Source organism: Tinamus guttatus, unplaced genomic scaffold, assembly GCF_059628265.1.
Source record: "Tinamus guttatus ecotype Peru unplaced genomic scaffold, ASM5962826v1 Tinamus_guttatus_pri_ptg000517l, whole genome shotgun sequence".
NCBI classification, from domain to species: domain Eukaryota; kingdom Metazoa; phylum Chordata; class Aves; order Tinamiformes; family Tinamidae; genus Tinamus; species Tinamus guttatus.
The window spans coordinates 23867-40612 of NW_028289051.1; the positions used below are offsets into that span (position 1 = coordinate 23867).

At 37.9% G+C, this 16746-nt stretch overlaps 1 protein-coding gene across 1 annotated transcript in view; it reads right to left on the reverse strand.

Moving 5' to 3' along the window:
* Positions 1-649: 649 nt before the first annotated feature.
* The window catches only part of KIAA0825 (KIAA0825 ortholog), a 212225-nt gene continuing 196128 nt past the window's right edge, over positions 650-16746 (reverse strand). Inside the window, exon 20 of the mRNA XM_088533752.1 lies at positions 650-844. Within this exon, the coding sequence (XP_088389878.1) occupies positions 730-844 (115 nt within the window). The 3' untranslated portion in view covers positions 650-729. The remainder of the gene's footprint in view (positions 845-16746) is intronic.

The following is a 16746-nucleotide window of genomic DNA, read 5'->3' on the forward strand; positions in this document are numbered from 1 at the left end:
TTTTGCTTGTTTGTTTGTTTTTTGATAAAAAGATGCATCTCAAGGCCTTAAATGCTGCTAACAGGTTTCACTGTAATGTGCCTTCTAAACCACAGCTTACAGGATGTTGACTTAGGAATATTTTGCCTTTGTGAGAACAATAAAGCCTGGTGTAGTTTTGCTGCTTCTCTCAGAGCAGCTCACGAAGGACCCTGTACTAAGGAGAAACTCTAGACCTACGACTGATGCCTGTCCCTTCTGATACTTTTCGGATGATTTAGTGTCAATACTAACTAGAACACGAGCACCAAGGGAGAAAAAACGCCTCCTGATCTCTGATCTGACACTACCTTGCTGCAGGCTAACTGTGGCTCGGGTAGATACAAATATATCAGCAAATTTTCTTAGAACATGTTCACAGGAATATCATTTTTAGAGTTCATGGTGGGTTCTAGAATTTTAAAACAATTCCTGGGTTGTCATTCAGATTTCTGTCTCCACCATATCAAGATGCACCTGAGTCCTTTAGAGACACGCACATTTTCTTGTATTGTGGCTTGCCTTGTATGTGTGGTAGCAGTTGCAGCTTGGATGGGGCGACTGGACAACAACAGGGGAACGTTCTTTATTTAAAACTCCTACTCAGGATATATATTCCTGAGCTTTACAGTCCTATCAGTTACAACTATAACTATTATGTAAATCATGTAGAATTCAGAAAAAGGTGCTATCCGAAATCTGTCAAAGTAATTATTCTTCTTTATCTTCTGAGGTAGGAGTGTTCTGGGCGAAACAAACATTTTTTAAGTGTTCCACCATGGCTTTCTCGTCATCTTCAAGATCTACACCTTCTCTCATCTCCCACCTGAAAAAAAAATAACTTATTAATGCTCTTATGCATTTTAAAATCAATTTTAGAACAAGCATCACAGTAAAAAGAAAATTATCATCAATTAATTGCCCTTCAAACTGTGGGGTACATCTGCTGAAATTACTGAATCGTACAAAATACAACCCCCAAAAGCGTTGCCCTACTCCACTAGCATGTTCGTGAGACAACTGACACAAACTGTCAAAACTACAGCAAATCTTTGAGTAGACAGTGAGGTGGACTGGGGACTGGCTGGATGGCAGAGCCCAGAGGGTGGCAATAAATGGGGCCGAGTCTGGTTGGAGGCCTGTGGCCAGTGGTGTCCCCCAGGGGTCAGTACTGGGCCCAGTGCTGTTCAACTTGTTCATCAGTGACTTGGACGAGGGCACAGAGGGCACCCTCAGCAAGTTTGCAGATGACACCAAACTGGGAGGAGTGGCCAACACTCCCGAGGGCTGTGCTGCCGTTCAGAGAGACCTGGACAGGATGGAGAGGTGGACAGAGATGAACTGCATGAGGTTTAACAAGAATAAGTGCAGGGTCCTGCACCTGGCGGGGAATAACCCGAGGCACCAGTAGCAGCTCTGTGGAGAGGGATTTGAGAGTCCCGGTTGATAGCAGGATAACCATGGGGCAGCAATGTGCCCTTGTGGCCAAGAAGGCCAATGGGATCATGGCTGCATCAGCAGGAGCGTTGTCAGCAGGTCGAGGGGATCCTGCCCCTCTGCTCAGCTCTGGTGAGGCCACACCTGGAGTACTGGGTGCAGTTCTGGGCTACCCAGTACAAGAAGGACATGGAGCTTCTAGAGAGGGTCCAGCAGAGAGCCACGGAGATGATTAAGGGACTGAGGGCACGAGGAAAGACTGAGCGAGCTGGCCCTGTTTAGTCTGGAGAAGAGAAGAATGAGAGGAGATCTGATCAACATGTTCAAGTACCTGAGGGGTGATTGTAGGGAGGGTGGGGCCAGGCTCTTCTCCATGATGGCTGGTGACAGGATGAGGGGTAACGGGTTTAAGTAGAAACACGGGAAGTTCCACCTCCATGTGAGGAAGAACTTCTTTACTGTGAGGGTGACAGAGGCCTGGAACAGGCTGCCCAGAGAGGTTGTGGAGTCTCCTTCTCTGGAGATCTCAAAACTCGCCTGGATGCCACCCTGTGCCACGTGCTCTAGGTGTCCCTGCTGGAGCAGCAGGGGTTGGACTAGATGATCTCTAGAGGTCCCTTCCAACCCTAAGCATTCTGTGATTCTGTGATCTTACTCATAACTAGTGTATTGGTGCATTTAAAGACTTAACATGAATCATCATCATTCTCTTCAACAAAACCAGCATAGCTATTATCCCAAGAAATAATATATCACAATCCTCCCTTTCTCCATGTCAATGGTCAATTCCAACTTAGGACAAATTTCTAATACAGTTGAAACCGAAAAGGAAAAAGTGAAAAAGAATTAGATGATGGACAACAAATGCAGAAATATTGCCAGATATGTAGCCAGTTAAACACAGTCCCCCTTTAAGCAAGTGAAGGAAAGCAGATTGCCTCCTCTTACATTATGCCTTTGATAAGCTCAGTAACGTGATCTCTTTTATGAAATTTTTAAGATTTTCAAGAGCTTGACATCCTTTCAATATTAATCTCTTTCTGTTCTAGATGGATAGTGAAGTGTAGGCTCACAATTCATACATTCATAGGCAAAGACAAAATGTAAAGCATATAAGCAGCATGATTACTGAATACAGAAATCAGATTTCCAAGTATTAAATATAGTAGATTATAACTGATCCAGAGGAGGATCCTATAAAGCAGGAGACAGAGAGAGGAACAGAAAGACAAGAACTGCTTTCAGAAAGCAACATTTTAATCCTGCCCTCACACTTTTTATGTGCTCATTCAGACTGCAATACACCAGGAATCAAACACAACTTTACAGATTGATGAATAAATCAAACAGAATATGGAATGGTGGGATGAGTATATGGCATTCATCACACATTGCAAAAAAGGGCAATCATTATTGGCAGGAAGGTATGATGTTTATCTTTTATAATTGTACTTAAAAGCTTACTAAAACTAGTAAAAGTAGTACCGTGTAGTAAGTAAGATTTTATAGTTAAAGTAGAGCTAGGAAAAATATATCCAATGAACACGTAAATATCTGTCATGTACATACATGACATATGTCTGTCATGCCTTTACCTTAAAAAATGAATCTGACAACTAACATTACTGCCTGGCCTGAATAAATTGCAAGAGAGCATACTCTGAGTAAAATGAAATGCACTCTACGTCTGTGATCAAGGTGTTGCAGTAATTGTTAATACCCCAATTGCTACTTCCCCTCATTGGAATATTACTATTAGCTACAAGTAATTATTATTATGGCTGCCTGCTTCACTTTCTCATTTATGAGATTGTTTACAACATCTGGCCATGTGAGCCACAGGCACAATCCCTCGCGTAAGTGTCCCCGATGAGCGCCGACCAACAAGCTGCCTGGCCCTGGCTTCCTACTAACATGTACCGAGAAGCCTCTTCGAGCCTAGGAAGAGGCAGCGCAGCCCTTAATTTGAATTTATGGTCCTTGGAGTCACTCTAAACCACCACTTTACCAGTCCAATTGATTCATTTTAATTAATATGATTTGCTGCATGTTTTCAAGTAGAGGGGTTGTTTGCTCAGAAAGAAGACAACTACAATTCCTAAATGGAATACATTTAAAACAGTTATTACTTGAGGTATAATGCACAGGAAATAAGCAGTCTTTGCTAATGGAAGCTTAACTTAACAATAAATCAGCAAATTCCTTTTAAAGATAGTGACTTCATACTTGTCAGCACATTTCATTGAATCTGAAATGTTACTGTTGGTAAAAATCTTCAGTGTCATCCATTTTGGATATTCTTTAGTGTTCACTTTATGAAGTTATTACTAATACATTACATTATCATTTTATCAGAAAGTAGCCTATTTTTAAAGATTTAAACAAGTCCAGTGAGGATGAAATGTCTCCCATGCATTTGCTTAAAAGTATCCATAAATTAATGATCTAGGAAAGGAGCTCAACAAACACCTGGTCGCTCATCTAATTTTTGAAATTGTTCCACTCCTATGTGCAAAGTCTGCAGAGGGTGTTGGGTTTTAAGAGATTATTGGTTAGCATGTGAGAAGGCCCTGGCCTATCTTCGCTGTCCTAAGTGGGATGCCAAACAGGTGTATGCACTCAAATGGAGACAGAGTCAACATTTACTATTCCAAAATTTGTCCAAAATGGAACATGTTTTTACTAGCAGATCTAAAATGTGTGACAATTGTTTTGGCAATAGTAACTGGCTCAAATCCAGCCTTGCAGTAGCCAGTTCAGGCAATGTGAATGTGAATGAAATTACCATCATGAATTACTTTCAGAATACCAGCTTCATTATCTGAACAGCCAACCTGCAACTTCTGTTATTTCAAATTATTAGTAGCTTGGCTCTAAGAGAAGATTTCCAAATAGCTTGATTGGCATATATTTATTTCAGTCTGGCTGTATTTTAGAAGATTAAATTAAATCGGCATTCCAAAACCATACTGGAGATACCTGAACCTATCCATCCTACCACTGTCTATATTCTGCCTGCAGTTCATATAATCACAACACAAATTTGTGAAAATTGGTAAGCCCAGAAATTTGGTAAACCCAAATTTCAGAACAATCCTTGGATTTAAAGGAAAGCATATATTTAGTATAAAATATCATCACCTTTGTAAGCTTTACGCTTACAAACAAAAGGATAGATTTCAAGCCACTAATATTTGTGAACTTGTAGAATGAAACATCTGAAATATTTCTTTTCAAATTTGTAGAAATGACGAATAATGCAGGTGCTGTCCCTCTCTGTGTTGCTTGTGGTTAGTCGAGGAAAAGACCCTAGCAACCTATTTTTTTTTTCCAGCTGGCTAGATACAGCAGTGCTTCTGCACAGATAACTAAAGAAATCACTGATTTTTTTTTTTTCTCTATTAGATGGGCCTAGAGTGTGGCTTAGGGCATGAGGTCAAACAGGACAGACAGCACTAGCACAGCTTTTGATTTCCCTGCTATATAAAAGGCGAGAGAGGAAGATGTCTTGGCTTGTGCATCTGTAAGCGAGTGCAGTGCCTTAGGAAGATCCAAGGATTCCCTAGGTTTTCTTAAGTATAAACGTGCCATCCTTGCTTATAATTAGCATCAATATATCTAGTTATATATAGATCTATACTGTTCCACAATACTTCCATCTCTCAACTATAAAAAAGCTAAACAAGCAGGAAATATGTTTGCGGAGAGGTTCCATTCATCTTTTAAAAAGCATGCAGAGCATTTTAGCATGGTTGTGTTTAATATATGTTCATACATTAACTACATTGATTTTCTGTTGCAATATTGCATATATTTTGTAACTCACACATACATTCATATGGAGGCATATAAAAAATAAATAAGAACAGGCATTTAGGTGCTTATTACAGGTCAAAAGGAAGTATATACAGTTAATGCCAAAGCACTGGCATGCTAAATGAGAAGCGTAACACATACAGATAAAAGATTAGAGGGGAAAAAGCTTTGCAAAAAATCACAGTTAGCATGAATAAAACTTTTAAAAATCTCAGGTGCATTTTAAACTTCAAAAAATCTCCTTATTGGCACTATTTGAGAAACTGAGCATGCCATTTTTGAAAAGTAAATTTGCAGAAAAGGTCACCTGACTATTTATAGTAGAATGTTATGTATTCATAGTAATGCCTGTGTAGTTTTTTGACATCCGCTGCATCTTTTTAATGCTTTGAGCAAAGTTACATTGTAACTAATTCCACAGAATAAAAATAAATAGAAACTGCAGTTGTCGGAATCAAAAGGGATCTTTGACATATGACTGTCATACTGATACCCATATTATTTCCTACAGAAAAACTGGTATTTGGATCTTCTTGTATGGAACTTATTGTCAAAGAATGAAAAATTTAACTGTATAGCTGTGTATTAGTTAGCTGAAAATACGCATTTTCATACTTAATGATATTAAAATAGCTAAATTTAATAATTGATATTTACACATCAGCAATATATTTAATATTGAGATAATAAGATGACAGAATTCATATATAATCTAAATCAGACACTGACTGCCGTTCAAATACCCTAACACAGGTAAATATTTAGTCTTCAAGCATGAAAGCTCTTGAGCTTATCTATTATCATGTGGTGAGTTAACACAGGAAAGCTTTACAGAAGCACTACATTTTCAAGAGGAATTCTGATACAAAAACAAGCAATCCTAAAGAAAGAATGTAGTCTTTTTTTTTCCTTCCAAGTATTATATAAGAAGGAAATAAGACAACAGTGGGAAAAGGACACAAAGAGAGGCTTAAATTTAATTTACAATTCCATTTATCTTTATGCGATTTAAGAGATGTTTCATGTAATTTAGATGAAAATATTTTCTACACAATCATCTTTTTCTTCCATAAATCATTCCTATAATTTTCAAACTTCTGTCTGAATGCATTTTCTTAAAAAGAATGCTACAAACTGAAGGAGCCAAAGGAAGTGACAATTTCTTTACAAACAACTAATAGCTACAATTTTGTGCTGACAAATTAAATCCCTCCCGATAGTTCACTGCAGATTTTCTGAAAGGGACTTAGGGTTTTAGCTATAATATGCTGTATCACATATTCTCATATCATGTGATGTGCTTGCAGTTGTGGTGTCCTCCCACTTCAGCAGGTCCTGAAGTCCCTCAGAGTATTTTTCAAGTTTAAGTCCATCCTCTGTAACTGATGTAACTCGAGGAAAAGAGAATTAATAAATTGTACTTTCTCTGAAAGAGGTTTTCTTCCTATGCTTGCTCTTTGTGGAACATAATTAATTAGTAGGGTTAAGTATTAGTAGCTGATGATGATGAGACTTACCATTTGTTTTCAGGTCTTGACAGAGAAAGCTGCGAGTGATAAAGCAGGCATGAAGTAGGAGTAGCCAATAAAAAGTCTATTTTTGTCTTTTGTAATATCCATACTAGTTATAAGCCGTCATCACACAGCCTAATCTTCCACCTGTGCTCAGCTCTTATTGATTTTGGTGAGAATTGAAACGTGTGTGGAAGAAGCAGCCATTAACCCTTTTCACCAGATATTTTTTTATATCTGAAACAGCTGTGTGGAATCTGTTATGTTTTGATAGTTCTACGATCGGAGATGTCTTGTGACAAATGGGTTATCTGAGACCAGTCTTTTCATTTACAAGCCCTAAAACTGAGGACACTTGAGCTTTATGTGGTAAGAGCTTGCCCTCCACAGATTTATTTAATTTATATTCATCCTGAGTGAGAGGAATACTGTGTCTGGCAATCCAGCCTTGCCACTATCTATCTCAAATAGTTCACCGTCCTCATTAAAGACAGAATACACATTTTCCTCTCTCTCTTCTGAAGTGTAGAAAAAAGATATTAAAATTACTCAAATGTATTAATTCCCTGAGAAGAGCTTTCAGAATCTTGTTTTGGATTAAAATAACCATTTACATTTAAATGTATTAAAATACTGCCAATAAAACTAGCAGTATTCCCCACACTGAGCTACAATGGGTAGAGAAATCATGCTGTTACAGAAAATAAAGCGTCTTGGTACCAGCTCATGGAATATTTTAGTCAATTATCTTCTTCCACTGTGAAGTTCTTGACGGACACAATAGCAGAGTAGTGAAATAATAGCAGGCAGTGAAATAATAGTTTCATCTATGACTTCCAAGTTACATTTCACCAGGAGACTGGAAATCACAGCAGCTGGTATCATTTGCCATTTTTAAGTGTTAGAAGAATGTACATATCTGTAAATTTTACTTCTGATCTCCATTGTAAATACATCTTTCGTGCTATAAGACATCATAGACCATGAAATATATTTTATATTATATTAGATAGCTACACTGAAATCTCACCACTAGTACAACATCTCGATGTCTACTCAGTGTAAAACAGTATATGTGTCTTTCTTAATCCAAAACAAAATAATATTCATTCGTGGTACAAAGTTATATTCCATTATGTGAAAATCAGTGCCATTCACTATATTCATAAATAAATCCAAAGCAAAAATTTCAGTACAACTTGGCCAGAGAACTTTATCTCATACACACACACAAGCACCAAACTATCTGCTCATACTTTTCCCAATGAAAAAAAATCAATTAAAATTTTTACCTAAATGATATGCAGAAGAAACCATGAGAAATATTATATTTTTAGTTATTTCCATGCCACAAAAATGGGAGCCAGGGTAAATAAATAAATAAATAAATAAATAAATAAATAAATAGGAAGACACAGCTACAGGGGATCAACCTATCCACTTGTTAAGACCAAACCAAAGGAAAAGAGAATAGTTCAAAAATTTTATGCTGAAGAAATGAGTACCTGTGAAGCATTTCAGAAAGTATGTCATGAAAAGAGAACACAGCTTTGACTTGCAGGTTAACCTATCCCAGCTATGAAGTTAAGACATTAGAAGGATATTTAAGAAGTTTGAACTGACATAGAAACTTCACAAGGGCTGGAATAAAATGATGAAAGATCCTTTTTCAGGGCAAGAACACAGCTACAAAGACTGTTGTCAAGGGCAGTGGAAGGCACACAGCAGAAATTTTATGAGGAGCTTTCCAGCTGCAATAAGAAAGAAGAGGCAGTATTTAGCCAACCAATCTATTATTTGCTGTCTTCTATCTCATATCTTTGAAAGATGTCATATCTCACATACTCCAAGCCATGGGTTGCAGAGAATGGGAAACAATTTCCACAGGATACAGCTTGTCTTTAGGTCTTTTTATTTATTTATTTTATTTTAACCTTTTCCCTTCACATTTATAACACAGAAAATTGGAAGAATCTTTACTCTCAATATCACAGTTGGTTCTTCTAAAAAAATCTTTAAGATAATTCACATGAAGTGCATTCTTATAACCATTTAGTACACAGCTGTAAGTAATAGATATTGGAGTCTCAAAGGCAGCTGCTGAGCCAGGGACAACTTCATCGGAGCTGTCACCCTAACTTGCTCTGAAGTTCTTTAGATTGTTCAAACAGCAAGATGTTTGCTTCAGTTTTCTGTGCTGATACGTGTTTCAAAACTGTGTGAAAAAATGTGTGTGTGTGTGTGTGTGCAAAATGTATCAATCTGTATAGCATTGCTAATTAACGAACAACAACAAAATAAGGCAGATAAAGAAAAGGGAACGTGCTAAACAATTAACAAGAGCAATCATACTCTTCTGAGTGGAACAAGTCTTCAAAAGAACACCCAAATATTTACCACCAAGAAACACTTGGCATAGTTTTCTTCCACACTGTTCCAGCTAAGTAATATTCCTTTTGGATTAAGGCACCTGAATTCCTGGAAAACAGTTTGTCCATGGCCTGGCCATTCTGGCTTCCCAGTACTTCACTGTGCATCATAGACACTCTCTATCGAGTCATCTAGAGCAAATTAGGTCCTGGGAGATCATGAAGTATAAAAGCAGTATAGAAATATACATACACTAGCAAGATCCTAGAACTGTATTGCTTTTGAGACATGACGTTCATTTGATAAGACAGCAATTACCTTGAGTTAACAGTATTAGAAAAGGTGCCTGTCACTGGCTGCTTTGTGGGGCTTTTTTTGTTTGTTTAAGTAATAAATGATTCCAATTGAGTGAAAATTTTTAACTGAAAGATTTTGAACAGATTTTAGATGACAGTTTCACTGTCAAGTTATAGGACACATTTTATTTTTTAATCATAGCCTTAAAATTTGTAATTTAATACAAATCTAAGGGACTTATTTTAATACAAACTTTAAGGCTATAATAAGAAAAATATACAAACATTCATCAAAACAGCTTGTTTTAATGTCTTATAAAAATAACTCAGCTTTTCATTCAAAATCCTATTTCCTCTTGGAATGTTTCTGTTTTTAATTTATAACCCAAACTGTTTTTTTTTTTAACTTTTCAGATAATCAAAATTGTGTAAAAAGTTTTGGTTCAAAGCAAAGCATTTCCTGTTTGTTGTTGTGTTGTTGTTTTCTGAGTGAAAAAAAAACAACAAGTATTTATACAGTTATTATTTATGTTATATTATATAGTTAGAATTATTTATATCATTGATAATTACGTCTTAATCTAATTTGGATCAAAGCATATCCTCTTCTGTTCCAAATCCTTATAATCTAAAACAAAGCTTCTTCACAGAGAATAAATTCATATAACAACATTCAAAGATATATAATACTAACATCTTATCTGCTTATTGCCGCGTTGTCTGCACACTGCATTCTGTCCCCATTTTTTTATTTCCACTGAGTAAATATGAGTTCTACCTGCACCTGATTTCATGGTAGAGCTTAAGGCCCCAAAATTGATCTGCTAAAAAGACCCTGCTCTTCAAATTCCACACTGCTTTCTTCCCTCTCTTCTACCCTCTGCCTTTTATTTCAATTTACAAAGTTTTTCCATAATGTATGTTAAAAACACAACATAAATACTTTAAAAAGGATTAAGCTTTCAAATGTGGTTACTGTGACATATGTACTTTCCATAAATACAATCATAAGATGTATCTGATGAGAAATTTTATTTGATAAATTGACAGCTTTGTGGTTTACGAATATAAAAATATCATATTTTGTTAACAGATAACTTCCTCCATTTGTTAAGAAGGAGCTACTATTAACACAAAAAGCATTTCAAAGAGTAAGTTGTTATGAAAGTAATAGGATCCCCTCCATTTCCTAACACATTCAATTCAAAAATGTATTAATTTTCTCCCTTTTGAAGAATTCTACATGGTTCATGACCTATTGGGAAAAAAAAAGTGTACAATCCAAGCAAAAAACTTACTGGAGTCAGGTCCAACTTTTACTGGGGCCCCAAAGCTTTATTCAAATTTGAGCAAATAACAGGCTGCTGCAAAACATTGTGACCTTTCATGTTTATACCAAAGGAAAGAAGAAACTCCTACCTAGCCTGACACCGCAGTTCTTGAGTCTGTGGTTAAAAACATGCACGTACCTGTCAAGTTTACCTTATTTCACAGAACTGCACCAAATCACAGAACAGCTGAAGTTGGGAGGGGACCCTGCAGACCATCTAATCCAACCCCTTGCTCAGAGCAGCATCACCTCAAACAGGTTGCTCTACCCTAGCTGGCACACAAACACAGTGTCTCCTTCACACCGATCCAAACCATAGTGAGCAGTTTGCCACAGGAAACATTAGTCCCTTCATTAGCACCATCACATTCAGTGTCCTTGTCCCTCCTCGTGTACACTGCAGCTGCATCTAGCTCTGACTACTGCGTAGTCATGTAACTAAAGATGCTATCATAGGCTATTTATGTGCTATGGGAGGGTGTTGCAGACAAATGCCTGAGACAGCACTAAATGAGCTAGTCTCCATTCTGAAAATGGTGTGGTTACGTTGGTACAATATTAACTCCAGCTAATAAGGCCATTCCTGCACTTCCTGGGACAGAGGTCAGACTTCATGTTGCTTAGATGGCTTTATTTTTTTCCATACACTTTAAAGTTTGACCTTGCAATTTTAAAAATCTTTGATCATATTACAGACATAATATTTATATACTCTTCTTAAAACTATAGAGTGCCCTATGTAAAATGCTAAGAGAAACCCATGAAGGAATACCACAACATGGTATCCAAGTGTAATGATGTCGCAGGGACTATAATCCCAATACGATATACAGAATCACAGAATCATAGAATGCTTAAGGTTGGAAGGGACTTCTAGAGGTCATCTAATCCAACCCCCCTGCACAAGCAGGGTCACCTAGAGCACGTGGCACAGGGTGGCATCCAGGCGGGTTTTGAAGCTCTCCAGAGAAGGAGACTCCACAACCTCTCTGGGCAGCCTGTTCCAGGACTCTGTCACCCTCACAGGAAAGAAGTTCTTCCTCATACGGAGTTGGAACTTCCCGTGTTTCTACTTACACCCACTACCCCTCGTCCTGTCACCAGCCATCCTGGAGAAGAGCCTGGCCCCATCCTCCCTACATTCACCCCTCAGGTACTTGAACACGTTGATCAAATCTCCTCTCAGTCTTCTCTTCTCCAGACTAAACAGGCTCGGCTCGCTCAGTCTTTCCTCATACGATAGATGTTCCAGTCCCTTAATCATCTTCATGGCTCTCCGCTGGACCCTCTCTAGAAGCTCCATGTCCTTCTTGTACTGGGTAGCCCAGAACTGCACCCAGTACTCCAGGTGTGGCCTCACCAGAGCTGAGTAGAGGGGCAGGATCCCCTCCCTCGACCTGCTGGCAACGCTCTTCCTGATGCAGACCAGGATCCCACTGGCATTCTTGGCCATGAGGGCACATTGCTGCCTCATGGGTAACCTGTTGTCAACCTTTCCAGCTGGTCAACGTCTAATCTGTCCTGGTGCCTGGGGTTATTGCTCCCCAGATGCAGGACCCTGCACTTGTCCTTGTTAAACCTCATGCAGTTCATCTCTGTCCACCTCTCCATCCTGTCTAGGTCCCTCTGGATGGCAACACAGCCCTCAGGAGTGTTGGCCACTCCTCCCAGTTTGGTGTCATCTGCAAACTTGCTGAGGGTGCCCTCTGTGCCCTCGTCCAAGTCACTGATGAACAAGTTGAACAGCACTGGGCCCAGTACTGACCCCTGGGGGACACCACTGGCCACAGGCCTCCAACCAGACTCGGCCCCATTTATCACCACCCTCTGGGCTCTGCCATCCAGCCAGTCCTCAATCCACCTCACTGTCCACTCATCCAGTCCACACTTCCTAAGCTTTCCTATAAGGATGTTATGGGAGATATTGTCGAAAGCTTTGTTGAAATCAAGGTAGACAACATCCACAGCTCTCCCATCATCCATCCAGTTGGTCACCTCATCGTAGAAGGCTATCATGTTTGTTAGACATGACTTCCCCTTGGTGAATCCATGCTGACTACTGCTGATCACCTTCTTTTCCTTGACATTCCTAGAGATGGTCTCTATGACGAGCTGCTGTAGTTTCCCAGCTCCTCCCTCTTGCCATTTTTGAAGACTAGAGTGACATTGGTTTCTTCCAGTCCTCTGGTACCACCCCCCCTCTCCATGACCTCTCAAAGATGATGGAGAGTGGCTGAGCAATGACCCCTGCCAGTTCCCTCAGCACTCTTGGGTGCATCCCATTTGGGCCCATAGATTTATGGGTGTCCATTTTGCCTAAATAATCCCTAACCCCAGTCCTCCTCGACCAGTGGAAAGTCCTCCTCTCTCCTGGTTCTCTCTCTTGTCTCCAGGCTCTGTAGTTCATGGGCACTGGCCTTAGCAATAAAGACTGAGGCAAGGAAGACATTTAGTAACTCTGTCTTCTCTGTATGCTCTGTCACATAGACATAGACAAAGAATTATTTTTTGCTAGTATCAAAAGGATACCTACATATGCCTCAATATAATCCAACTACAACCCGAATTACCTATTTTTACCGAGAAGACAATTACCTGGCCTAAATATGCTCTTAGTTAGTTCTGCTTAGGCAGACCTGGTTAGGCTGGGCTTCTGAGAGACATGCAGTCAATGAGAAAGTGTCCCAGCCTCGAGGCTACTGGAGACAAGGTCTCCTGGACATGCTCCACCAACTATATCCCTGTCTTTTGCTCAACTCCCAGTTTACTTATGGAACATTAATCCTCTCTGTTCAAACAATATATTTTTTTAAAGAATAATAATAAACTGTCTTTTAAGCTAGCAAGGACCTTGTCAAATGGTCCTACTAGTGAATGAGAGCTCCCTTAACTTCCCTAGGCTATGGCTGAGCCCATAGGAATAACAGGTCATCACTTCAGTGGGAGTCACTCAACTCATGAGAGAAGAGAACTAGTCTCCTTTATTTTATCTTGACCAAGGCAAACTTTTTCTTGTGTAAAGCAAAGTGAAAAAAATTACAGCAATTGTTGTAATAGACAAAATACTGAATTAAATCTGTCATAATAATGTGTCTGAAAGTGTTTTTCAGTACTTCATTTTTCTTGTCTAGCAGTCGTCAGTGTCCCCTCCAATAAAGACAACACTTTGAAAAGCAACTGTACAGAAACTCTACACTAAACACAATGATCATTAATGGCGTAATACTAATACTCAGTCAATATGAATTCGTTAATGGTAGAGACAGAGAGAATACGCCAAATGTAAAACAAAATAGGATGTGGAGAGACCAGAATAAATTTACTGTATTGTTATATATGTATTCTGTATTGTATTTACTGTATTGTTATATATGAAAAAGAATTGAATTCAACAAACACCGAGGCCTAGCAGCTGCTTCTTATTTTGTTTTCAAAACTCAGTAACTGGTTGTATAATCCTGTCTCTCTCCCCCAGAGGAATACAGGCTGAAAATGCAACAAGCGATCGATATAGATATCATCTCAAAGAAGAATAAAGTAATCTACAGATAAAAATCTACATAACCTAACAAATCAATTTCAGACAAGCAAACAGGTGAGTCAGCAAAGAGAGACAAGGAGATAAAAATACAGAAACAGAATCTCTGTTCACATATGCTTCACTGGTAATAGTTTAGTGCCTGTTTCACCAGTGCATTGCAATGCTTTATGGCTCATGTTTAAGAAGGAAAAAAATAGTCTTTTTCTATGTCTGGAAGTGAAAAAAATCTAGTTATTTTCCTCATCTCATTCCATGTATCATCTCCATGAAAGATAACATTGCCTACAGCAGTGTAAGTAATTTTACAACACGGTTACAACATGCAGAAAACATCGCCATCAATGCTAAGAAGAGAAAGATCAGTGAAAAAAAGGGCTGAAAATACTAGTAATCAGTGATGCAGACCAGCATCTTTCAACCAAGGTAAGCGAGAGAATAAGAAGAAATTCAGTTAAAAATATATGGAAATTTGTTGTTCCTGTTGTTCATTTTTTGCCTATTGCTCAAGTCATTTGTGAACGGAAGTGAAATTTGTTCACCTAACCACATCAGTAACTTTCTCTGTCAGCAGTAAATCTGTACTTTGCAAATACAGTTCAATGGTAGTCCACTTTAACATAATTTGAATGCTTTTATTTGTCTAATATACAACAACCTAAATCACTCTCAATTCATCCCTATGAAGGAGTTACATCTATAAAATTTGGAAAATAGCAAATTACAGAAAAATTTATGTTTCTCTTAAATAAAGAACATCAGTAGAAGAAAATTAAATTAGGCACACATTACACAGATATTGCAAACGCACTATCTAAAAGTGCTCCTAATGGATTTTCAGAGTTTTTTTGTGAGGTCACTAGCGTAGAAACATGACCAGAACAAGCTTAACTATCTTCATGGTTTCCTCTACAGGTCTACTGAGCAACATTGAGAACCTTATCTAGTGATGGTGGGGCCATCTATATGCCAAGAAGGAAAAGACTAAAAAAAAAAAGAAACAAAGAAGGAAAGAAAAAGAAAACCAAAACAACAAGAACAGCTCCTTCCTCAACCCCGCCATGTTAACCTTAGAAAACAATGAAAATCAGTCAGATTTTCCCATATGTCCCACAAAAGGCAATGTCAAATTATGATATTAGGGTCCAAGACATTGTAAAGCACAAAACTGCCTTTTTTTTTTTTTTTTTCCATAAGGTCTAATCAGAAAACAAACTGACATTTGACACATTTGTACCTTTACTCCCCAGTATGTCTTCTGAATAATTTGGCAAATAGTTTCACTCCTGCTTAGCTCAGGGTTGCTACTTAAACCACTGTTGACTGGGAAATGATAAAAAAGTAAGCCAATTTTTTTTTCTGCTTTTGACTCATTATAAAGATTGGCTACTCTACAGAACAGCATGCTGACCTCTGGTACACAAATTTGACCTTGAGAAAATTATTTACGTAAATTTAATTTCATAATGGTATTATTAAATACATTTCAATTTTCTATGTTCATTAATAAATCATGCATGCATATACATGGAATACTTTTCATTGCAAATAGTGTTTACTATATCTCAAGTTATATATTTGGAATAGCTACTAAATAGAAGCCTGATTAAACAGAAATATGTCATGTTGAAATATCTTAATATACTTCATAGGACTGTAGCTTTCCTTCCAGTCCTATATTCTCTGGAAAGTTAAATATTACTCTGCAAATATTGTTTTAAGGATTATGAAGATCTAGTCTTCAAATTTGTCCAGCAGAATAAACTCTAATATCGACTTTACTAAGGTCAACAGTAATTGAAGATTTTTTCTATTTTTTTCATTAATATGTTATTGAAATAATATACAAAATATTTGTGTGCTACAAAATAAAAAAGAAAGTATGTAGTAAAAATAAAACTTAAGAAGTGATTTGAACACAATATACACAATATCTATTTTGCACTGAAGTTTGAATTTGAAAGGGACAACACTGAAGAATTTCAGTAGCTTCAAGATGCCACTTTACATTTACTTGGAAGGAATGCCCACCAATAATTTCAGAAGTTCCACTTATTTCAAAGACATATGTACACCGTTCCATTCATCCAATGACAAGATCCTCACATTTCCTGTACATAAACATGCATTAACAGCAAAAGTAAATACCTCAGAAGCCACTGCTTTGCCTTACTCAAAAGACAGAGGGAGTTGAATGAAAGGAGAAAGATACATGCAGCAGTCTCTTAGGTTGTGACAGAACAAGGTTTAAAATCCTTGCTTCAGTGAAGATTTAATTATTGTCATAACAGGCTACGGTGTAGAACACCTGACAAACGACTTGAAATCATTCTTTTCTACTGACATTATTTTATAGGTACGTAAGCTAAGGATGGCAGAGAATGAATGTACCACGGTGGGACAGTTAATACCTTGGCAATTCAAATCACT